Source organism: Caloenas nicobarica, chromosome Z (assembly GCF_036013445.1).
Source record: "Caloenas nicobarica isolate bCalNic1 chromosome Z, bCalNic1.hap1, whole genome shotgun sequence".
In the NCBI taxonomy this organism is placed as follows: domain Eukaryota; kingdom Metazoa; phylum Chordata; class Aves; order Columbiformes; family Columbidae; genus Caloenas; species Caloenas nicobarica.
In genome coordinates, this window is record NC_088284.1 from 91,706,358 (window position 1) to 91,729,415 (window position 23,058).

Genomic DNA, 23,058 nt, shown 5'->3' on the forward strand with positions numbered 1-23,058 from the left:
ATCCCTGCAATGCAGCTGACAGGAAATAACAAAATTCTTTCATAAATTTGAAATCAGCTTTAGTGTTACTGTAAAACTAAGCCTGTTACGATAACCTCTGAGTAGAAGTAACAGTAGCTTCAGTGCAGCAACACTTCAATAGTACCTGTGATGCTGATGCTGGAGAAGGGAGCAGGAGGACTATAGAGCCAGCTCTGTTTTCTTTGCAACACCTGTGCATTCCCCAAAACCAGAGGAATTCTTGTGCAGCTGTAAGCAGCTGACTTCCAGGCTGCTGGGCCTTCAGGGTGCTACTGTTATTTTTCAGCATGAAACCTGACCGAAATCAGAACAGATTCTCCCTGTCTATAACTCTTATTTCCAAAAGCTCTTCTGGTTTCTGATTTCATATCAATCTCTGCTGCTCCAGTGGCTTTTCCAGTTTTTATAGGAGGCACCTGGGTGACTATCACCTAGGTTAAATAGTGTAGGTCTGGTTGACCTTTAGGTCTGTGTGTATGTTCCATAGAGTGGCTTTTGCACGCTAATGTAACTGGATAGGATGAGGCAGCCTGTCTTCTGTAATATAAAACTGTAAGGTGAGCACAAGGCAGCTTTTTTTTGAGGAACAGAACAGCAATCTGTTAATGTGCCTGAAGTGTTTGTCTCACAAAGCTTTTGCTCATGATAAGAGAAAAACCTCTACTGTACAGCAGGCTATAACTGATTGTACAAGAGACTGACAGCTATGCAAATCCCTAATGTCAACAATGCTTTGAGCCAGCAGACCGTGCATGCTGAAGAAGAGAATTCCAGTAATCTGCTTCTGCCCTTATCTCTTGGGTACAGCCCTTTAGTTTACAGCCTGTTAGAAATATGTGACCAGTTATCTGCTAGATTTATTGCTTGAGCAAGTCTCTTCTTTTCCTCACAGTATGCCAACTACTGGGTTTAGAAACATATTATTCCAAACCAAGCTGTAGAGTGTCCTTTGTATTTTGTCAGAATGTTCTTAAAACTTTGCTTTTTGTTAACAATTCTAAGTTGATGTCTAAGTCTTCAGAGAACATGAAGGACTGAAAAGAGGAACTTTGTGGTTAGAAATGTAGGATTGCTCAGGGCTTGCTCTTGCATGTATGTCCAGGTTGGTTGGGTTTTGTTGTGACTTTTCACGTGTATAAAAGTTAATATACACATATGCTTGATGCGCAGTTGGGTGCAATGTGACCGGATTATAATACAGGCTACATCTTGAGGTGTCTGACTGCCTCAAAGCAAAGCAGAAGTTCAGCTCTAGATGCCTTTGTTAGTGATACTATTTAACTTCTACTAAAGCGGGGGCTTTGATGATTGATGCACTATGATAACTCTTGTGGTTTTTGTGTTTTGTTTTTGTTTTGTTGGGTTTTTTTCCAGAACCTAAAATGATAGCTGCAGGAAAATTTTCAAGTCTTCCGAGAAATGGCCCAGTGAACCACCAGTTCTCATTAGCTTCGTCCATGGACCTTTTGACCACTAAACCTTCACCAGCTGAGCATCGCTCAGACGCCTTTCAAGATATCTCTATCCATGGCACTCTCCCCAGGAAGAAGAAGGGGACAATTCCCATTAGGTCTTGTGATATGTTTAGCCACATGGGAACATTGCCGTACACCAGAACACACCGGCAGCAGCCACCTTTTGTACAGGGTGTTATAGAAGAGTATCCTCTGCAAAATGGGAAGAGTAACAAACTCCATGCCAGGTACCTTGTAAAACCTTAATTTGCATATGTTTGTTGCATATGAATGATTATGTATTTTTCTAGACCTCTAAATATCCTGTTTATAGGTGCAACTGTTTATTATAGCTCTGTATTCTAACAAAGGTTTCTCCCTAGTACTCGATTTATGACTTGATGGAATAAGCCAAGCAAAAAACAGTATGAATCATGTGTGGGATGGGGAGGGGGAGTAGTGAATCTGATGCATAGGTTTCAGGATTCTGAGAATTTCTTCTTTTTTTGACTTACTGAATAGCTCAGGCTTCAAAATAATCTTCCTGTTGCAATAAGATCAGTCAGTATATGGGCTGTTAAATACTCATGCCTGTTTGAAATGTCCTTCTATATCACTCTTTCTGTGGGATCTCCTTATTTGGATTTTTAGTCTTTCTTTTGACATCTACGTAGTTTTTAAAAATAGGTCTCGCCTCTGGATATTTAAAAGGTATAACATTGCATTCTTCCATTCCATGGACGAAACTTCTTAAAGTCACTGAATTGCTTTGAAATGACCCTTTGTATTGTTCTACCAGAGCAGTTTTAACCAGGAAGTCAAACTGTTCAAACCCATTTTGATTTGGATTTGATGCTTATATGGATGCAGTGCAGGGGAAAAGGAGAGTGGTGCTACAGTTGCGTGCAACCTAGAGCTACATGTGAGCTGTTTTTCTTGAAGACTCAGTGGAACCCAATGTACACTGAGCTAATGTCACATTATCCCTGTTTATTATTCTTGCCTGACTTCCTGGTTATAATATCCATGACTCTTCAGAAAGAATTATACTTTCATAGCTAGTGTTTCTTTTCGGAATCTATTCTCATCACTGATATTTCATTGCTTACAAAAAATAATTAATTTCGTAAATGTCTTTTTTTCTTCTCATATTGAGGTCTATAAAATGGGAAAAAATTCTCCAGCTAACAAGAGAAAAATTTAGGGTAATGCAGTGGATCAGTTAAAGGCACAAAGGTGAAGGGAGTGTTAAGTTGCTTGGGTGACAGAGTTAAAGATTGAGAAAAGATAACCAAATGGCAACTTCTGAATTAGAATGTATAATTTTGCTGTGTTCATCACTGTAAGATTTCTTGTTCTCAAATCTTGTGAGGGAAGGACAGTTCTGATTAGGTGGGGTTGTGAGTGTGGAGTGGCATTTGTCTGCTTTTTGCTTGCAGCATACAGGATCAAGCTTTCTTCTCACTTGAAAGTAAGTCTTTCTTCTCTATACCCGTTCACTTTGAAAGAAGAAAGGGCCTCAGTGTGTTTAGTATTCCCCTGTCACTGATCTCTGGGATGTACCTGCTTACATGAACTGGCTTTTTAACATAATTTACTACTTTGATTTGCAGACTTCTAGAGAACACAAGCGGCCAGTGCTGCTACCATAAAAAGCATATGGTAGCATACACTGAAGTTTTATGTCTTCTTCTCAAGAGCAGTTACTAAACATGATTTGCAAGAGATGTTTACTTTTCTTGAGAGACCAAAACCTCCATATTAAATATATTTACAGATATAACTGGTAACTTTCCCTGTCCTGTGAAGAACACTTTTTGCACAAGCAATGAGTAAGAACAGAATGCTTGAGAGGAAAATGTTAAGAAGTTCTGCCTGCTTAGAATTAAAACACGATGCTTTTGAAGCAATAAGAGGTTCAAAGGATGTTGTTAGAGCAGCCTGTTAGTAGAATTTGCATCTCTTGAGTCATAGCAAGTGGTGTTCCCGTGTTTGATCTTCCAATTGCTTTGCTAAAACACACGCGGAATGTTACGGTAACAACTGTTAACTTTTGCTTTCTTTAATTTTTACGGTGGATCTTTATACGTTCTGCTCCATGACTTGACAGGCCAGTTTTTTTAGAGCAGAAGGCACTACCAACTTGACAGTCAGCAAATATATCACTTCTTGAGTCTTCTTGGGATGACTCTTCACCTTTCACTAGTATACTTCAAAAAAATTGAGAGAGTAAGTCTGATTTTCCTGTGGTAAGCATTCTTCCATATATGCTAAGGTATATATTCTAATGCTTACACTCACTGTGAAATTAGTTGAGACTAATAGTATAGGAAAGTCCATTTTACCTAATCAGAGTTTTATCACAAAGCCTTGTAATATTTTTATTTCAGTGTAGAAACTTGTGATTTAGTATAACATTACATAGATATTCAGGAGTAAACCAGTTTTTCATTGCTATAATGCTGTTTACAAAAATTAAAAGCACGAACATGTATTTTAATCAAACCTTTTCATGATGCATTGTTCAACCCAAGTTCTATATTTGAGGTCAGTAGGCCAGAACTAATAGTCATTAGGATTACAGTGTTCATGTGCACACAGATCCAATTTTACCAAACTGTGACTCAGGTATCTCATAGTTTAAGTTTGATTAATTCTAATTAAAGAAACATAACTAGGATAACTTTTTCAGTAATTAAAAAGAAGTAATATAATCTTTAACATATAAATACACATTACATAATTTTGTGGGACAAAAAATAAGCCAAATTGAGGAGAATAGGAAAAAGATAACAAATGGTGTCATTCCGTAATGGAACTCTTTTTTCCTGTCTCATATTACAGCTACCTAATTGCATTATTCTGCAGCCAAGATGAAGTGTATTTATACTAATTTATTTGTAGGATTATATTCCATCAGGATTTTTGCATCTATACAATCAGAAATAGTACATCTTTATGGAATTTCTAATATCTTCGGGGTTAACATGGAAAAATAAAATTCTGATGTACAAAAGTACTCTTCTAATTTTGCAGTAACTAATTCATGCGGTTTCAGGGAGGGAAGGGGAACAAAACCAAAAAAACCCCCACACAGAAAAGATGAAGTCACTTCAAACCCGATAGCCACTTCTGAAAATTTGGAGAAATTATTTTGTTAAATTTCAATACAATGAGATTATATTCCGTTCTGTTTGGTTTGGGAATATATACCTGTGCTAGTTAGTTCGAGGGGGGGAAAAAAGCATTTTCTTTCTTGAGAAAGCCTATATCTGATTTTTTTAGAGTCTCTTGGAAATAATTACATGGCCAAAGTTTGAAGCAGCTAAGCTCCTTAAAGATCTTGAAAATTAGTTTTACTGGCTAAAATTAGAATTCTCTCGTGAAAGTGAAGAACTTTCAGGAGAGAACTCTTATTTTAGCCAGTAAAACTGTAAAGCTGCTTGTGTGTAATATTCTTTATTATCTGACTTTGACAATTAAATCTAAATAAAACACAATTGGAATTTCCCTTTGATACCTGGTCCATGGGTTATCTTTGTTTAGTTAGCTTTGCCTTATATTGTGATACCTTTATTTAAAAGAAAAGTTGTTCAAATGCATATCTATTGCTAGAACCCGTAGTCTTTTTTAGGCCTATGTCTTGTCGCTACCGTCAGGAAATCCAGAATTTCGTAGCTCTTTTTAATTATTGAAATTTCACACCTGTGTGGATGAAGAAGGGAGTCAGCCCACACATCTTTCTTGCTCTTCTTACTGAGGCAAAGAGTACTGACTGCATTCACTATATCAAATGCTTCATTTCATGATGTTGATACTCATGGTCTTGTGCACCTATCTTGACTAGTATCTCTTCCAGGGAAGTAGAATAATTCTTATTTCTATATTCTAGTGTTTTGGGAAGGATAAGTGGTTCTTCCCCCTGCCCCAAATACTTTCCTAGTTTTCACAGGCAAGACTAGCTCATTTATTTGCATAATTTTAGACTCTTTAGATCTTACAAGGCATATTGCAGTTCAAATAAATGAATATTGGAAATGTTAAACTCACTTCAATATTTCTGTGACCAGACACATCAGAAGTCTGCAGTCCTTATTAGGAAGATTTGCCATGTACCTACATTTGGGCAAAAGTCAGATGATGAGTCATAGCCTCATGTTGTTAAAAGCACAAACTTGAACTTACATCGGATTAACAGAAGAAATGGTATTACTTGAAACTACCTGTACATTTGAGCGATTCTCCCTGACTGGCTTTCCAGTTTAACACATTTGTGGCATTTTCATGCTTTCTCATTAATGCAGCCACATATTCCTCAGATAAATAAGACCTAAAAGCAGTACAGAACTAGCACAATCACAGCAAGTTTGAATGTAGTGATGAAGGCAGCTGTCTAAGACCAATTTTGATATTCTGCCCTGTTTTAGTTGGTTGTCAACAATTCTCATGTAGTCTTGGGTTAAGTTAGTAGTTGTCTCTGTGGATCTGGTACTGGCTCTGATATGAACGTACTCCTCATTTCCTCATTGTAGAGATGCAAAGAATTTCTGAGGGTTGTTAAGAGCATGGAATGGAGCAAAGTTTTTTACAAATATTCCAAAGCAGATTCCAGTATTAATACTGTGCTCTTGGTTTCATGAGGCAGTGTGATTGTGAGAGATAGCAGAACAAGTAATAACTTCTTGAATTGTCTGGCATCTGACAGCTATACTATTCTGTGTTTCTAAACTTCCTACTAAAAAATGTAACAAACAGTTTCATAAAAACTAAAAGAATCTGATTCCAAAAGACATATTTCTTTTACAAGGCTTGTGTTTGGTTTGAATTTAAATAGGGCTGCATATGTACTATCCATTATTGGTAAGCCAATTCACATACCAGGGAAAGACGAAAAAGGAGCATAAGAAACATTCGGAAGGTTTTTCTTCCAGTTGAGGTTTTGAGTTGAAACTAGTGCTTTTACAAGACACACAAAAATCCATTCCCTAGTCATGGGTGCTGCTGCATGTATTCTTCAGTACTTAGTGTAGAACAAACATCAGCAAATATTTTTTTCCATGCTTAATGATATTCATTGTGTTTCTTCTTACGCGGATTTTCCGACTAATAAATTTTTAACTTCGTGCCACAGTCTTCCTCTTAGCAAGCTGTCATGGAGGAAGTCATTCCCTCTGCTGTCTCTAGCCTCTTATTTTTTGATATTGTGAGAAATATATTTTTTACACCCCACTGTCAAACAAGTCATTAGTACCAAAGTTGTTTTGTGGAAAGTGAAATAGTGCAAGTGGTATGATAGTTTTGACGTTGTATTCTTAGAGAATCAGGATAATAAAGATGCAATCTTCACAATCAGTTTAAAGCATGATGAAGGAAAGAAAAAGATGCTCCTTTGTCTGTACTTATAATTCCTCTATTGTCTGCAAAGTAACAGAAACAAAACAAAAACCACAGCCTGTATTCCTGTTGAAACAAATAGGCTTTGCAACAAAATTAAGTGAAATTCAGTTTAATAACAGTGCTGGTGTGAGATTAACTGTCAAGAGGCCAGAAATAGGATCCAAATTTGCACCAAGTTGGCATTCTTTTTGTGGTTTTGTTTTTTTTTCATTTCACGGTGCTTTGAAGGAATTTAATACAAATTTCAGGATGGATCATCTAGCACAGCAGTAAAATTAAAGCTGGACAGAATTTCTTATTAATAAGATTATTAATTTTTATGTGTTTGTAGAATAACATGCCTGTTTAAAGCCTTAGTGTTTCATGTGTTTCCAATTTACACTTTTTAGTAAAGATATTTGACTGATAAAAGTATATGTATGAGAAATTTAGCATTTAATGAAAAGAAAGGTTAGTTAATTTTGTCCTTGCCCTGTATGCGTTGTATGGGACTCTGAAGAGTTGAGCTTTGGATGTTTTAGAAGAAACCATATGGTCACACATTTGCATTAGATCACTATCTTCCCTCTGCATAGCCTACGCTTAGGAAGTGTTGAAGTACACCATCTGCCAGAAATGATCACTCTAATTTTTTATGCTAATTAAAGCCTTCAAACAAAGTTGACATTCACTCGCACTGGCTGTTTCCCATTATATGGGATGTTTGTGAATATATAGAATCATAGAATCGTTTCGGTTGGAAGAGACCTCAGGATCATCGAGTCCAACCATAACCTAACTCTAGCACTAAACCATGCCCCTAAGAGCCTCATCTACAGGTCTTTTAAACACCTCCAGGGATGGTGACTCCACCACTTCCCTGGGCAGCCTGTGCTACTGGTTCACCACACTCTTCGTGAAGAATTTTTTCCTAATATCCAATTTAAACCTCCCCTGGCGCAACTTGAGGCCACTTCCTCTCATCCTATCACTTGCTACTTGGAAGAGGAGACCAACACCCTCCATGCTACAACTTCCTTTCAGGTAGTTATAGACAGCAATAAGGTCTCCCCTCAGCCTCCTTTTCTCCAGGCTAAACAGCCTCAGTTCCCTCAACTGCTCTTCATCAGACTTGTGCTCCAGACCCTTCACCAGCTTCGTTGCCTCCTCTGCACTCTCTCCAGCACCTCGATGTCCTTCTTATGATGAGGAGTGATTGTAGCTACCACACTACTTCTCTTTTTATTGATGTGGCTACATAGTATTCCATTTTGTAGGTGGATAAGGCACAACAGCTTCTTTTTACTCAAATTTTCAGACATCAACTGTTCATATCCGAAATTTTTTTTAACGTGGTTTAGGCAAAAGTAGAAAAAAAGATAAGTTTAATTGGGTGGGTGGGGCAGGTTGTGATTAGCTTGATTCTTTCACTGAGGAAATGGGCAAACCAGTAGCTCTAACACACAGGTGTCAAACACCCGGCCTGCGGGCTGGATCCGGCGTGCCTCCTTGTTTTATGCGGCCCGGCACTATGTTTCCACCCAGCAGCAGTGCTGAGCTCCTTGTCCCCAGGCTCCTGCCAGTGCGCTGGTCACGCGTGCAGCGTGTGTGACGTGCGTTGCACTGCGGGAGCAAGAGAACGGCGTTTGAATGAGTTCAACACCTCTGCATTACAGGACTACCATTGCAATAAAGTTATGGTTAGAGAAAACAGCTTTTGGGATTTCTCTGTGCACAGAACAAATGCAGAATAGAGCACAGCATAGTTTTTAAAATAACTTTGTTCTGTTTGTTTTTCTCTGAGGTATTTATATTTTTACCAACTGTATATTACATTACTAAGTGATGCCAGCGTTTCCCTCTTCTGCTTGTGCTAACAGGAATATTTCAAGTTGCTCAAGCAAAGTGTGGAGGAGTAGTATGCTGTAATTTCTATGGTATTTCTGATTAGAAGATGTGTTTGTGTGTAACAGTTTGGAGGATGAGGAAGGTCAGAGAGGAGAGAAGTATCGAAAAAGCTCAAGGCTGCAGAAGAGTATCTGAATGTTTTGTCCCTTTTTATTTAATACGTAATTGCAGTTATTGAGTGGAAACTATTGAGTTTCCACTGGTGGTATTGAAACTTGTGAAACTAGTGCTATTGAGTTGCCATGGAGCGGAAAGAAGCCATACACCATTTCTGATTCTATTCTAAAAGCTTTTTATTTTTCTGTTGTTCTCAAAACCAGTTTCATGTCTAGTAGATTATTACAAATATTTGCTTTTGTTAATTAAACCCAACTCTAGCATTCAAAAATGCAAGATTTAAATCTATTTGATTTAGTTTATACAGATATTTTAAAACGGGACTGTATAAATGTAATTTTAGGACTATTTATACAGTCCTAAAATTACATTTGGCCCTTTGAAGGCAACCATGAGACTGATGTGGCCCCCGGTGAAAATGAGTTTGACACCCCCGGTCTAACATCTTCCAGTGCTCACTGAACCCTGTTGCAAAAGATGAAACTGGCAAATGACCTGTAAACAAGAATGTATTTTATAGATTAGCCCTAAGTATCTACAAACAAATGCTAGGAATACAGTTAACTTCTGTAGTTCTGAAAGTATGATAGGCATGTCCAACTGTATATTTAGCTAGACTTCAGACTCTTAGTTTGAATACTGGTCAGCAGACTTTTTTCTTCCCCTTATTTTTCTATGTGAGGTTTTTTCCCCATTATTTCAGATAAAGTGCTATCGTTTAGCATTGACTTTATATTGCTGCAGCAGAGTGTTATTTTAGAGCAGATTAGTTTATCTGGTCACTTAGGATATTCTGTACTCTTCAGCATTTCTGATCTTCAAGGCTCTTCATGTTTAGCTGGTTGAGACTTGTGTACTTGTCTCATCTTATATAACTGTCCAGGGAAAAGATAAAAATGTGTTCCATTTTAAACTTGACTAGTACTACTGACATTAATAGGGTAACTTCATTAGCATAAAGTTAAGCAGGCTCACTGCCCTCTGCAGGACCTTGTCCTTGGAGGGCAGTACATTTGGAAGTTATCAAGGAGTTATTCTTGAGGTAGAAAGCCATTAATGACTGGATTCTGGGTTCCTGAAACTTTTCCTTTCCTCTTCGTGGTGTTACCACAATAGGTGAGATAGGCTGAAGTCCTTGAACTGACAGTTAATTGATAAGGGAAAGGAGCTGGTAAGGCAGTACATTCAGGGATTTTATTCTTCCTTGTAAGAATTTGCAGCCCATTTTGCTCCACCAGATGCTGCAAATTTTGTTTTGTTTGGCTTCTGAGAATTTGGTGGATTGGGTATTTAGACGGCATTTATTTTGTTGTAACTAGTTATTTTTAAATTGTTATTTGTTGGATGATTTTAGTTTGAATATATGTTACTTTTTATATGAACACTGTGCATGCATTTAAAGCATATGGTTAAGTGCACTTTTAAAATTTAAAAAAATATATCAAGTTAAGATTTGAATATGTCAAGTAAAGTAAGTATTTTATATGTTTTCTATCTGGCAAAAAGTAAATAATACTCTCTGGGTTTATAGAATGAAATGTAGCTCTTCAGGTATGAAAATACTTGCAAGACTAACAGGAAGAAGATGAATACCTTTGGTTCCCTTTGAATTTTAGAGTAAGGTGGGAAGGAAGTTTTTATAAAACCACAGAATTTTTAAAGTAAAAATGGTTATGGTTTTGGTGTAATGCCTGAAACTTCCTTTCAGTATGAATTTTGTTTTCCACAAAACCTGAACCAGACTGTGAGTTTGTGGTTGTGTTTTTTAATAGGAGTAAGACAAGTTGGGTGAATTTAGGGCTGCTGAATATGTTGTTGACTTTTTCCATGCACACATAAATGGTTTTTCAAAAGGAAGGACTCCTTAGGTGTTGCCAAAGCTTCATACTTTTTGTCCTAGAATTTCCCATTCTTTTTCTTGGTCTGTCCTATTCACATACACACCTGTAAATTTGACCTCTGCTGTTTCAGAGGTGGAGCACAGCTGCCCACTAAAGCTGGTAAATGTTTGGGGTAGAAGGAATGCTCTGTTCTATAAGCAGAGAATAGCAAATGTTCTCTGCTTACATTTAGTATCAAGTCATCTTACCCTTTAACTTTTGGGGCTCCTTTCTGTTTTGGATTGTCTGCCTTTCCTTTCCAGCCCCTCTGTCCATCATTGGGGTCCTATTCTTCTGTTGTGAAGTTCTACTCAACACTTCACCCCTTTGTTCCCATTTGATGCTCACATCTGCTGCCTTTGCTTGCTTGAGAGAGACCTGCAGAACCAAAGCTTCACTTCTGTCTTCTTATGGGGATTTTGCAAACCTGGCTACAGGCAACAATTACCAAAACGTACTCATGTGGGATCTTGGGGAAGGAGATGAAGGGAGTGGAACAAAACATTGCGAAAAGAGAGACCATCTCTCCAATACTGAAGATCAATTAAACCCCAGTCCTTCGGCTCCTGGGCAGAGGAGATGAAATACCAGATGGGATGGGCACTGTTGTATCATTGTTTGAAATTAATTGTGAGATCAGGACCTTACTGTTAATGAATGACTTGCAAAGTAAAATTAGGCCCAAATTCCTCAAAGCCCAACCAAAATGAGTGTGTGTTATTTTTTTAAAACTTCCTGAATATTTCTGTCTTTTCAGGCCGTTTTTTCTTTGGGCAGAGGGAACTGTACACAGCGGTTAGTTTCTTGAAACTCTATCGCACCTGAAGTTTTTCTCCTAGCTCTTCTGTTTCCTGGTCTCTTTTGTAAAGAGAGCCTGTCAGTTGTACAAAGTACTGTATTGCTTCCTCAGCTTGCCTCCTGTCCATGTGACCACTTATTTTCCTTTCTGTCCCTTTTATGCTTTATTTAAAGATCAACTTGCCGTGACTACTGCAGGGCATAACAACAGTATGTTGGTACCTACAGCTAACAACCAACAATCTTGCAGATAAATGTGAAAGTGACTATTTTCTTTTCAGTTCCTGAATGAAAACAGGTAGAAATCATATAGCAAAAAGGCAACTACAATTTTAAAATGCCTTTTTTCTCACCTGTGCTTAGGTGCTTACTTTTAGTAAACACTTTTTCTTAATCAGGGCAGAAATCATTTTAGAGGCCTTCTTTTTAAAAACACAATAAGTCAGAAGAGATCATGATAATATTGTACTAGGACAACTGACGTTACATTTTTAGATTATGATAGACCATTTCTGTATCAAAAGTTTTACCAACTGTGTATACACTGCCAGGCACCTGTTAATCTGGTGCCTTCTGGGTGAAACTACCATTTGTAGCTGTACTTCTTTCAGCAAGAAGTGTTTGTTAGCAAAAGATATACTGCATTGCAATTTCTCCTATGGTATGATCTGATACATATTTTTATTGTAAGTTGTGAGATGCCTTATTTTATATAGAATCATATAGAATGTCCTGAGTTGGAAAGGACCCACAAGGATCATCAAGTCCAACTCCTGTCCCTGCACAGGACAAACCCACAGTTCACACCATGTGTCTGAGGACATTGTCCAGTCTCTTCTTGAACACTGTCAGGCTTGGGGCTGTGACATCTCCCTGGGGAGCCTGTTCCAGTGTCCACCACCCTCTGGGTGAAGAACCTTTTCCTAATGTCCAACCTGAACCTTCCCTGGCACATCTTCCTGACATTCCCTCGAGTCATATAATTGATCGCCAGAGAGAAGGTATCGGTGCCTACCCTTCCTCCTCCCCTTGTGAGGAAGCTGTCGACTGCGATGAGGTCTCCTCTTAGTCTCCTCTTCTCCAGGCTGAACGAACCAAGTGACTTTAGCCACTCTTCATATGGCTTCCCCTCCAAACCCTTCACCAACTTCAGAGCCCTCTTCTGGACACTCCCCAGTATCTTAATATCCTTTTAATCCTGTGGCGCCCAGACCTGCACACAGAGCTCCAGGTGAGGCCGCACCAGCGCAGAGCAGAGCGGGACAATCCCCTCCCTGCCCGGCTGGCGATGCTGTGCTGGATGCACCCAGGACACGGTTGTCCTTGTGGCTGCCAGGGCCACTGTTGGCTCGTGTTCAACTTGCCATCGACCAGAACCCCCAGATCTCTCTCCACAGAGCTGATTTCCAGCATCTCGTCCCCCAGTCTGTATGTACGGCCAGGGTTGCTGTGTCCCAGGTGCAAAATCCGGCACTTGCCCTTGTTAAACTTCATGCGGTTGGTGATTGCCCAGTTCTCCAATTTGTCCATATCCCTCTCTGTGCTTGAGAGCATCAACAGCTCCTCCCAATTTAGTGTCATTGGCAAACTTACGTAGTATTCCCTCAAGTCCTGTGTCTAAGTAATTTATAAAGACATGGAAGAGCACTGGCCCTAAGATGGATCCCCACTAGTGACTGGTTGCCAACCCAACATAACCCCATTTACTAGAACCCTTTGAGCTCAGCCTGGCAGCCAATTGCTCACCCACTGCATTGTGTGTTTATCCAGCTGTGTGCTGGACATCTTATTCAGGAGAATACTGTGAGAGACAGTATCAGAGGTTTTATTGAAATCCAAAAAATCACACGAACAGGCTTCCCTTGGTCAGCTAGGTGGGTAACCTTGTCATAGAAAGAAATTAAGTTTGATAAGCAGGACTTTCCCCTCATGAACCTGTGCTGGCTGGGACCAATGACTGCATTGTCATTCAGATGTTTTTCAATAACTCTCAGAACAATCTTCTCCATGATTTTGCCAGGAACACAAGTGAGGCTGACAGGCCTGTAGTTGCTAGGGTCATACCTCTTGCCCTTCTTGTAGATTGGGACAATGTTTGCCAGCTTACCTGCTGGCCTCTGAAAGTATTATAGAAGCTAGAGTCAGTTCTTCACAACTCCTCTTCTTCCATACCCTTGCTGTCCTTCTTAATACCTAAGAACTGCTTTGTTACACTTCACAATTTGTTCTTCTTAAAAGTATTGACAGTCTTTCTTTTCTGTAGCTGAAGAAAAGTGTAGAGCCAGTGGATTTTTGATGTCTGTTCTAGTAATAATATAATTTGATGCATCTGCATTTAAAGAATTTCAGCTACTACTGCAGAAACCACTTAGCACAGAAACATAGACACATGAAATTAAAATAAAGTCTCCCTAACATTTGCTAACTGGCCTCAATAAAGAAACAGTATATGTGCTAAGGTTGCATGCTCTTGGAGTTGTGTGCTGAGCTGTTTGCAACTCACTGGTACAAACTCGTCAAAATACAATTTATTTTGATGATGGGAGATAGTGTGGGCAGATGAGTGATCAACTGTAATACAGGATTATAAATTTCTGTCATTTAGGAGGAAGTCAGTGAAATTGAGTAGGATGTCCCCAGTGTAGTTAAATGTCCTATAGGGGGACATATTTCTAATGCTCACTTCCAATATCCAGTGCAGAGAGGCATTTGATGCAATGACCTTCTTAAGGGAATAGGGGATAAGGGATAGGGATAAGGGAATAGACAGAGACGACAGTTCTTCCCACCATCATCTTACACAGTACCAAAGCAAAGCATCAACTTTCCTATGCTTCAGTCCAAATACATATTCCTGAGACATATCTATCAGGTGACAACCATGCTTTGTAAATAAACTGTACCTAGATTTACATGAATTTCAGATGAATTGATGGAGTCTGTGATTCTACTGAGCATTTGTCAGTCTTTTGGGAATGGGCCTATTCATTTTGCAAGGTTAAATAATTTTTGAACACTTAAAAATTTGTGGAATTTGATTCTGAATAACTACAGCAACTAAAGCACTGACTATAAAGAGTTGCCAGATGAAGGTATAAGTTGAGAGATCACAGCACATGTATAGAGAAGTTTGTATAAACAGTCACCATTTTGGATAAACAGTAGTCTTGCTGCCCAACCGCTATTTTCACAACATTCTAACAGTCTTGGGAATAGAAGATTTAAGAAGGGCTTTGAAGAACAGTTTTGGTTCTGAGACTCCTAAATGTTAAGGAAAATAAAAGAAAATGAATGGGGATGCCTAGTCTGAGCTGTTGAATATGTTCTAGAGACTGGTACTGTACATGGTACAGAAGTAGAAATTTATTTGAAAAAGGTGGAAAAAATGGGGTAGATTTTCTGCTGTGACAGGTAAAATGGAGTGAGTCGGGGGATGCGGAAGAATAAAGTGGTAAAAGTAAATGGCTGTAATGTTACTTCTGCAGGGACATTCTGAACAAATACGAATGAGTGGAGATTTTACCTAATTCAGAGAAAATTACATTGTATCTTTTCTTGCATGTTAATTACTGAAGAGTCCCTACTGTTCTTGTGTGAACTGCAGGTCATTACGCAGTTAGTAATAGCAGTTTGCACGTGTTTCCACTGGTGTTTGAATGAGTCATGTCCATGGTGTTGTGCAGCTGTAGACAGAAGGGCGGAATGGCCTTAGGAATGTAGTAGGAGTGTGTGTGTGAAGCAGAAGCTGCTGGAGGATAAAATCACTGGGTCTTTAGTTTACAGTACAAATAACATCAGTCTGCAGTATATATACTTAAACACAGTATGTCTAGCATGCTCAAACTTGCACCTTCATATTTAAGTAGTAGTGTATTTCTTAAATCTACATAGATGGAGAGATTTCAAAGACACAAATTGAAGAAGGCATTTGATCCCACCTGATCTCTTTATAGAAGTTCTATCCGTGTGAGCAGCCATGCAACAGCTTGGCACACTTTCAGTTTCTCAGGCTCCCTTTGAGCCTGTACTGTCTTCGCTCCGATTTGACATTGGCACTACTGAGAATATTGTTCTTGGGATAGTTCTTTCATTGTGGTAGAAAGGAGATGCTTTTGAAAATGTCCCCAACAAAGGTCACTTTAAAATAAATAAACAAACATACTTTCATACATCAAGTACTGGCAAGATGTCCTAATGTTTTTCCCACGAGTACGTTTATAAAAAGTGTGCAGTAGCACAAAGCTGCTTCGGGGCCATTCAGCTGTTTCCATCACTTGTAAGAACATTGCTATCATAGTTGAATGATGGTGAAGATTTGGGCATCTCCGATAATACTGTTGTGTCTATGCTTAACTTTTGTTTAAGTTATTACAACTAATTTATATGTTATGTATCTGAGAGGATCCCAAAGGCTTGGAGAAAGCAGATGCTTAATATGGCTTAGTCTGTCAAGGTCTGTGTGTTTCAGGATTCTTTACAGCAATGATGATGAGAGGAGATAACATACAAGTGTTAGTAGAAAGATGGAGGTTTTCATAGAATCAGCAGCTAAAGATTACAGGATATCTGCTTAAAGGTTCATTGTTGAAGCAGTGCTATAGAGAGCTATTGGACAAACCTCAGAGTCTGGAAAAAAAAAAGACTGTTCCTGAGTTACTGAGATTCTGGCTATTCTGCACACACTGAACCAAATAATTTGTGTTAGGGTTGAACTCCAGGATTCGGCTTTTCAGTTGTAGCATTGATTGTAAGTACAAAACAATTTTATAAAATGTTTTTAGAAGAGTGACTAGTTACTCAGACTTCAGTGTTTTCTTTATTGGATTTTCATGTTTAGTTGCTCATTGTCTTCAAATCAATGCAGGATTCGAAGTTGGCAGTATTTAGTTTGTCATACCAGAAGTAGGATTCGAGTTGCTTATATGGATTTTTACTTCATTTTAGCTGATGACTGCTGATGTTGACAACTTCAAAAGGCGTTTTTTCAAATTCTTCCCACGCATTTGGCTGTCATGTAGAGGTGTTGGGAAGTGGAAGAATAGCATCCAATAAGATCTGACTTCCGTTTCCTTTTCTCATCTCAGTTAGCTTTAGCTATTTCCTGAAGGAGCCTACATATAATGATATTCCCTGTTTTCTAAGAAGTTTTGTTTGTTCTTACAGTGTTCAAAGTTATCAGTACTTGCTCGTAGACAATTTCCAACCAGTATGACACCAAGTTCTTCATTGTTGCAACAATTTTGTTTTGGGGGAAGCAAAGAGGCAGCTCCACACTTTCTGTTGTCTTGTCATCTTCATCTTTTTGTAGGGTTGCTGGAGCTCCCTGCCAGACTTTCAGGCTGTGTTTTCTTGGCAATATCAGTAAGAAGCCCATACATGCAAAACCCCCCATAATTCTAATAAGAATCTTGTGGCTGGACTGAATAGAGATTGAGATAGTTTCTAAGGACTAGTAGGGAGAGATTAAAGGTTATATGTCTGCAAGATCAGGCAGCAGAGAGGAAGGTGTTGTCAGATGTGAGCAGGGATGCTTTAGAAAAATGTATTTCTGGCCAGGACAGCCTCAGAATGGTTACGGTTAAGATTGTGATAACTAACTGCTTCCTTTTATTGATGAATTATTACCAGAGGAGTGTTTATGCTACTACAGTTTCCATACAGACCTTGTGCATGTGGAGGATGCTCAACAGAGGACTAACACTACTCAGGAGAATGGCTTAATTATATGTATCAAGTCAGGCACACTTTTTCTTTCTATGAGCAAAAAACGTTGGAAAGGGATTTGGGTTTGTCGTGAAATTAGGTCATTAAGTCTGGCAGCAATGTGAATAACTGAAATGGATGTGGGAACGTGTTTGTATCTCTTTCATAAATTCTTTTCCGTGACAGAATGAGTATGAAAAGAGCATGAATACCATGTGTCCTACTGCAGCCCTTACCCAATTCCTTAGCTTGCAGTGTTCTGAAAGCTTCTCCATTCTAGGTGACATTTTTCTGCGTTAAATGTGCTTTTTATCTGAATAGAAGTAGGGCTTATCTGATTATTAGGAAGCCAAAATGTGTAATAAAACCCAATCTGTGAGCCCACAGTTTATACAGTAATGGTTATGTGCAAAGTCTAATACACATATGTTGTAGGTACACAGGTGCAAATGAATACAGCTGTAAAATCAACTTATTATAAACACTAGCGTTGCTTGAAATGTAATAAGATCTGATGAAAGATTAAGTACTTTGTATTATTGAAACAAACTTTCAGTTGAATTTATTTGAGAGATGGCAGAGCCTGCAAGTACATTTCATCTGCTCTGGTAGTTATCTGAAAGTATTTTTTTTTTTCTGCAGATCATCTAACACAAGAAGTGAGATTGTCAGTTTATTTTTATTAAAATCCCTTGAGAGGGAAAATGGAAAGGAAAATAAGTTATTTATATTTTTCTTAGGTTCCTGACTTTATAGATTTCCTCCACTGGGAGGATAGGGCATAAAGGAGCACATCATCATTGCAAACAGAGAGCTGAGATTCAGGAGTTAGTTTGGTGATCTAGTTATTTGGTTAGTTCCTAGTTATTTGGGCTAATTGCTTAATCTATTTTTCTGCATATAATGTGGCAGTATTATGGTGGAATCAAATGGCAGGAAAATGCAGTCGTTTATGTTAGTTAATGCACATCAATGAAAGTTACCACTCCTTGAAAATCAAGTTCAAAAAACTTGCACAATGGTGAAGACTTGGACAACAAGGGAAGATGGGGAGAGATAGGGGTCAGTCTGGCAGGAGAAAGTATCTAAGGTGACCAGGGCTACAAAACAAACATCTTTATGTATAACCTGTACTTGCGGTGAATTGCAGGGTTTCCTACATTTTGTTGTGTGACAGCTTACCAGTCAAATATCATAGTACTTGTGAAGAGATTTGCTACACCTAAAGCCAAAATTTTCAAAACACTTCTGTCATGTGGATGATGTTGGTCACTGTTTTCCCACTCTTCTGATTTTCCTGCTTGATATAGCAGTAAACAGACTGTTTTGTCTTAAAGCTTTTCTGCTTCTTTCATTTTGCTTTTGCTTGGTCTGTCCTAAAGATCTTTTGTCATGTACCTGACAGTGGGAACAGTGGAGTCCCTACAGGCTAGTCTGCAGGAGGGGGGTTTGTAAACGCAGACTGTAACAAAATGTGCTCACTGCCGCAGTAAGCAAATAAAGTAGTTGTTAGTCTTGCTGCTCAGGTTCGTTCTTTTGGAGTGTGTTGCATATGCAGTGCTGGTAGACTCTTTGTCATGAAAGCTACCATAGGCAAGCAAAGAACTAAACTGCAAAGTTTTTCAGAAGCATTTGGTACTGGCACGATTTCCTGCAGATCAATTGAATATGAGAAGAGTTCAGCCATGCTTAATGACTTTGTTGAACTAATTAAGAATGAGATTTTTTTTCCCAGTCAAATTGTAAAGTGTGGAGAAAGAAAACTGTTTTCTGTTTAGAAACATCCTTTTTCTTTTTCGTCTGTGCTTTACCCCTGTTTTCTTTGGTACGCTTGTGCATATTTTATGTGCATACAGTTACCAAGCTGCCCCTTCTTTGTATATTGGCTGGGAAAAAGTTTCAAATGGTCCAAATTCTATTTCCATCAAATTTGGCAGCTTTTTTTTTTTTTTTTTTTTTTTTTAAACTAAGCTGGGAATGGAACTTGAACCTTGATCAATATTGGGATAGTGTGAAGCAGTAACCCATGATACAGCTTGAACAGCTGAGCACCTTTATTTATGGGCATGGTTAAGAAGTGAGAGGGCCCTGTTTTTCCTCTGTATAGGTATTCTGGATTAAAAGCTGTTAGGGGACCAGACTAAAAACTGAGTATAAAACAAAGGTGATATACAATTACATTCAAAACAACACAGGGAATTTAGACTGTATTCTGGGTTCGTTGATTCCACTGAAGCCCAATATTTACGTATCTGAAGCTGCTTATTAGGTTTCCATTGTTACATCATCATAACAACTTTGACCAAATGGGATTCTGTTTCTCAATTTATGAGGCGTATGTTGCCTGTGTGGCAAACTTGATTGCTGTAACAAGCTCCTGATCCCTCTGTAAATTTGCAAGGTTGTCATTGTGTCTGTTACACGTTTGTTTTCAAGGCGGCACCATGTATGTCATCCCAGGTTCTGTAGAAAGCATCCAATCATGCACTGCAAACTCTGTTAACCTGTTAGTTCTCAAAGAAAAACAAATACACAAAAACGTTTGGAAATGTATGTTTGGTTTTTATTTCTCTTATGGAAATAGTTGTAGTTGATCACAGGGCTCTTCACTTAAGCTTCTGTGCCCTTTGCCACCTTTATGTATAGCAAACCTGCAAAGAGATCTTTTATTTTTGAAATAAGGCAATGACTTGATTATCTGACTTTCAAATAATTATTATGTTGAAATGGTTATAATTTTGATAACTTTTTAAAAGAGTGCAAGAACCGTATTTATTTTTCCAAATGTAAAACATTCTACTGTTGCACATCTATGAATTCTTTGTTGTGTTATATAAAAAGTGAAGGTTTTGCTTTTTAGTTTCTTGTGTTAGCAATGCCCTCCTAATGCTATGAGTAGCAGCAGCTTAAATGGGAAAACATACAAGCAAAGAAATAAATTTAGAGGCCATTGGGAGAGCTCTCTTTAAAATTTAGTTCAGATGTTTTAGGGAGTATACAAATATTTTCAGCCATCTGTTGAAATTTCAAAATTGGTTTTGCTTTGCTTAAAACTGTATAATTAACTTTCATTCCCAAATCTATAACACACAGTTTTTAATAAGGATTTTAACATGACCTAGTAGCCTATTGCTCATATGAATGCATCTCTTCAATGTGACATTATATCTGGACTCACCATTTGTTTTGTTTTTATGTCTTCCTCCCTCCTCACCCCATTTTCTTACAGAGATCAGAACATTCTGGATCCTACTTTGGAATATGTTAAGGTAAGGTACCTTTTCTTACCCTCAAAATATTTTATTTGGTATATAAGCAACACTGCCAGAGAAATTCCAGCCGTTTATAGTCAAGTAGTGTTTCTGTCTATCTTTTGCTGCAGAAAAACTAGTTATATCTGAAAGACTATTTTCTGCATGCTTCAGTGAAATATTTGTGGGCGTTGTGCTTTGGGGGTAGGTTGCATTTTTATATTGGGGCGTCTTTTCAGTTATATCGTGTCTACGTATGATCTTGCCTTTGTTAATAGATTAAAAGAATCCATATTTCTTTCTCATGGATTTCTGAGGAAATAAAGGAATATATCTGAGAAGGTCATAAAAATGTCAGATTTAGGTTTATGGTTTTAGCAATGTACTTACTAACATTACAGTCAAAAATTCACTTCTGGTCCAAAAAGTAACTGGAATCCTGGCAAAACTGTAAGTTCTGTTTTCCTTTTGTACAAGATCAGACAGCTGAAAAAAAAATAAATATGTATTTTGTTAGAATAAACAAAAAATAATCTGGGATATTAATGAATTTTATTCAAACATAAGTCTTGGATTGGTAACATAAAAATTTTTGAAGAAACCTTAGGGCTGAGATTCTGCACTGAGAGTCTCTTGCAGTGCTGTAATTTCCACTGAATGAGTACCTTTCAACATGTTTCATTTAAGTGAGTATTATTTCTCAGAACCTTGAAAGAATCTGGCTTCTATGTCATGTCTCTCAACAACAGGCTGTTTTAATTGTTGGGCTTTGTTCCCTGGTTTTTAAAAGACCGTAATCTTCTGAAAAGTGTCTGATAAACACAGGTTATCCTTGAGCTTAGGTTATTTCTGTAGCTATTCATGTGGACAGCCTGAATTCCTCAGACACCTGAATTTCTGCTTCAGCTTAGAGTTCCGGCAAGGAAGATACTGAGGAGAGGTGGTCAGCTGGGTTCTGCGGCTAGAATTCCCTCCGTGGGCGTTCATAGTTGAGAGAAATGGAAGTGTGCCCAGATTAGGGTTCAAGTTGGTTGAAGAAGTAAGCTAGGAGAATGTAATGCAGTGTTGAGAGGGGACTGCCAAAGGAAAGTGCAGAGAATTAATTTGTCTCAAAGTGTGGAGGGTTCCTCTGCTGGACTTCCTGCTTAGGGTTGTGTGAGGTAGGAATTACGGTTTGGAAGAAGAGAAGGGGAAGAGCAGAACACAGAAGTCCATGGAAGAAGGGGCTGCCAAGGGGCTCTCAGGGCTGCTGGTGGAGTTCTGCTCTGAACAGTTAGCTCAGTGTTGCGAGCTCCCTGGCCTCAATGCCAGCCTAAAGCTGGGATATGGTAAAGTAGCCGAGACAGAGAAAGCCAAGAGCTTTCTGAAGAATACTGTAGAAGAGGGGATGCCAAAGGCAACAAAGTGGTGGACATGTTAATTGCTCTATTTAATCTACTGTGTGTCTTGCACTATGCTGTACAGAGTACGTTGTTACAGTTTTAATAATATGGACAAGTAGAAGGCAGAGGTTTCATGTGCCAGTGCATCAATATATGTGCCTTGTCTTGTTGCAGCAAGTTCTATATTATAAATGTGGTTTCTGATCTTTTCAACTTTTCTAGTAGAAGCTTGTCTTGGACCCTTGTCAATAGCAGTGGTGCTAAGTTTAGCTATTAAAACTTTGATGTTAGAGAGGAAAGCCTGGGGAAAAGAGACTTATGAGGGAGGATACAAGAGTTACAATCCCCTTCTCTTCTCCTTCCTCTTTCAGTTTTTCCTGTCTATATCCCTCTCTTTAGTGAACTGTAAGTTTGGTCCCTAGTTCAATCGTATTATAACAGAAATTCTAGACATCTTAAACTACATATTTGAAAAATATGCAGAAATTGCTTTCTAATAAGTATAGCCTCAAACCCCATTTTTTGGCTGTAAAAGTCCAGGTTAGTAACAAAACTGATTCCAGAAATGTATTCATTCACAAAAAATGATCATTAATGCCAAATAAATGAGGACCCTTATCAAGAATTTGTTATCAGTTTACTATGACTGTAAAAGATGTACCTGAATTCATAACAACGGGATCTTGGAACCCCCTTTGTTGGCTTAAGATTCAGCAGGATTTATCCATTGTCTTCTAATACTTAGATAAGGTAACTATTACATACATGTTTATAAATTTTCCAGCTCCTTGAAGAAATATGATGGCAGTGTTAAATCAAGTGTAGACTGCAGAACACTAACCTACTCAAGTTACAAAGCTGAAAGAATAGATTTCTGTAGCATCTCACTATGCTCATACCAATATTGCCATTTGCACAAGTTTATTGACATATAATGTGTGCATATTTAGTTTGAGCAAGCAGGGTTGGTGCCAGTTGGGTAGGCTTTGACAGATGTTGCTTGAGTGGTGAAAAAATACATTTAAATGAAGAAGAGATAATAAGAGAAGAGGAAGAAGACAACAGGAGCACTCTTGGGAGTGCTCATAACTAATCCACATTATCAGGCTGAACAGGCTTACCTAGGCTCCTTCAACTCCAAGAGAAGCAGCTAGTTTAAAACTAATTG

At 38.3% G+C, this 23,058-nt stretch overlaps 1 protein-coding gene across 1 annotated transcript in view; it reads left to right on the forward strand.

The window, feature by feature from the left end:
- Positions 1 to 1,429: 1,429 nt before the first annotated feature.
- The window catches only part of BCAR3 (BCAR3 adaptor protein, NSP family member), a 53,781-nt gene continuing 32,152 nt past the window's right edge, over positions 1,430 to 23,058 (forward strand). The window contains exons 1-2 of the mRNA XM_065655760.1: positions 1,430 to 1,723; positions 20,487 to 20,526. Coding sequence (XP_065511832.1) covers positions 1,479 to 1,723; positions 20,487 to 20,526 — 285 coding nt within the window. The 5' untranslated portion in view covers positions 1,430 to 1,478. The remainder of the gene's footprint in view (positions 1,724 to 20,486; positions 20,527 to 23,058) is intronic.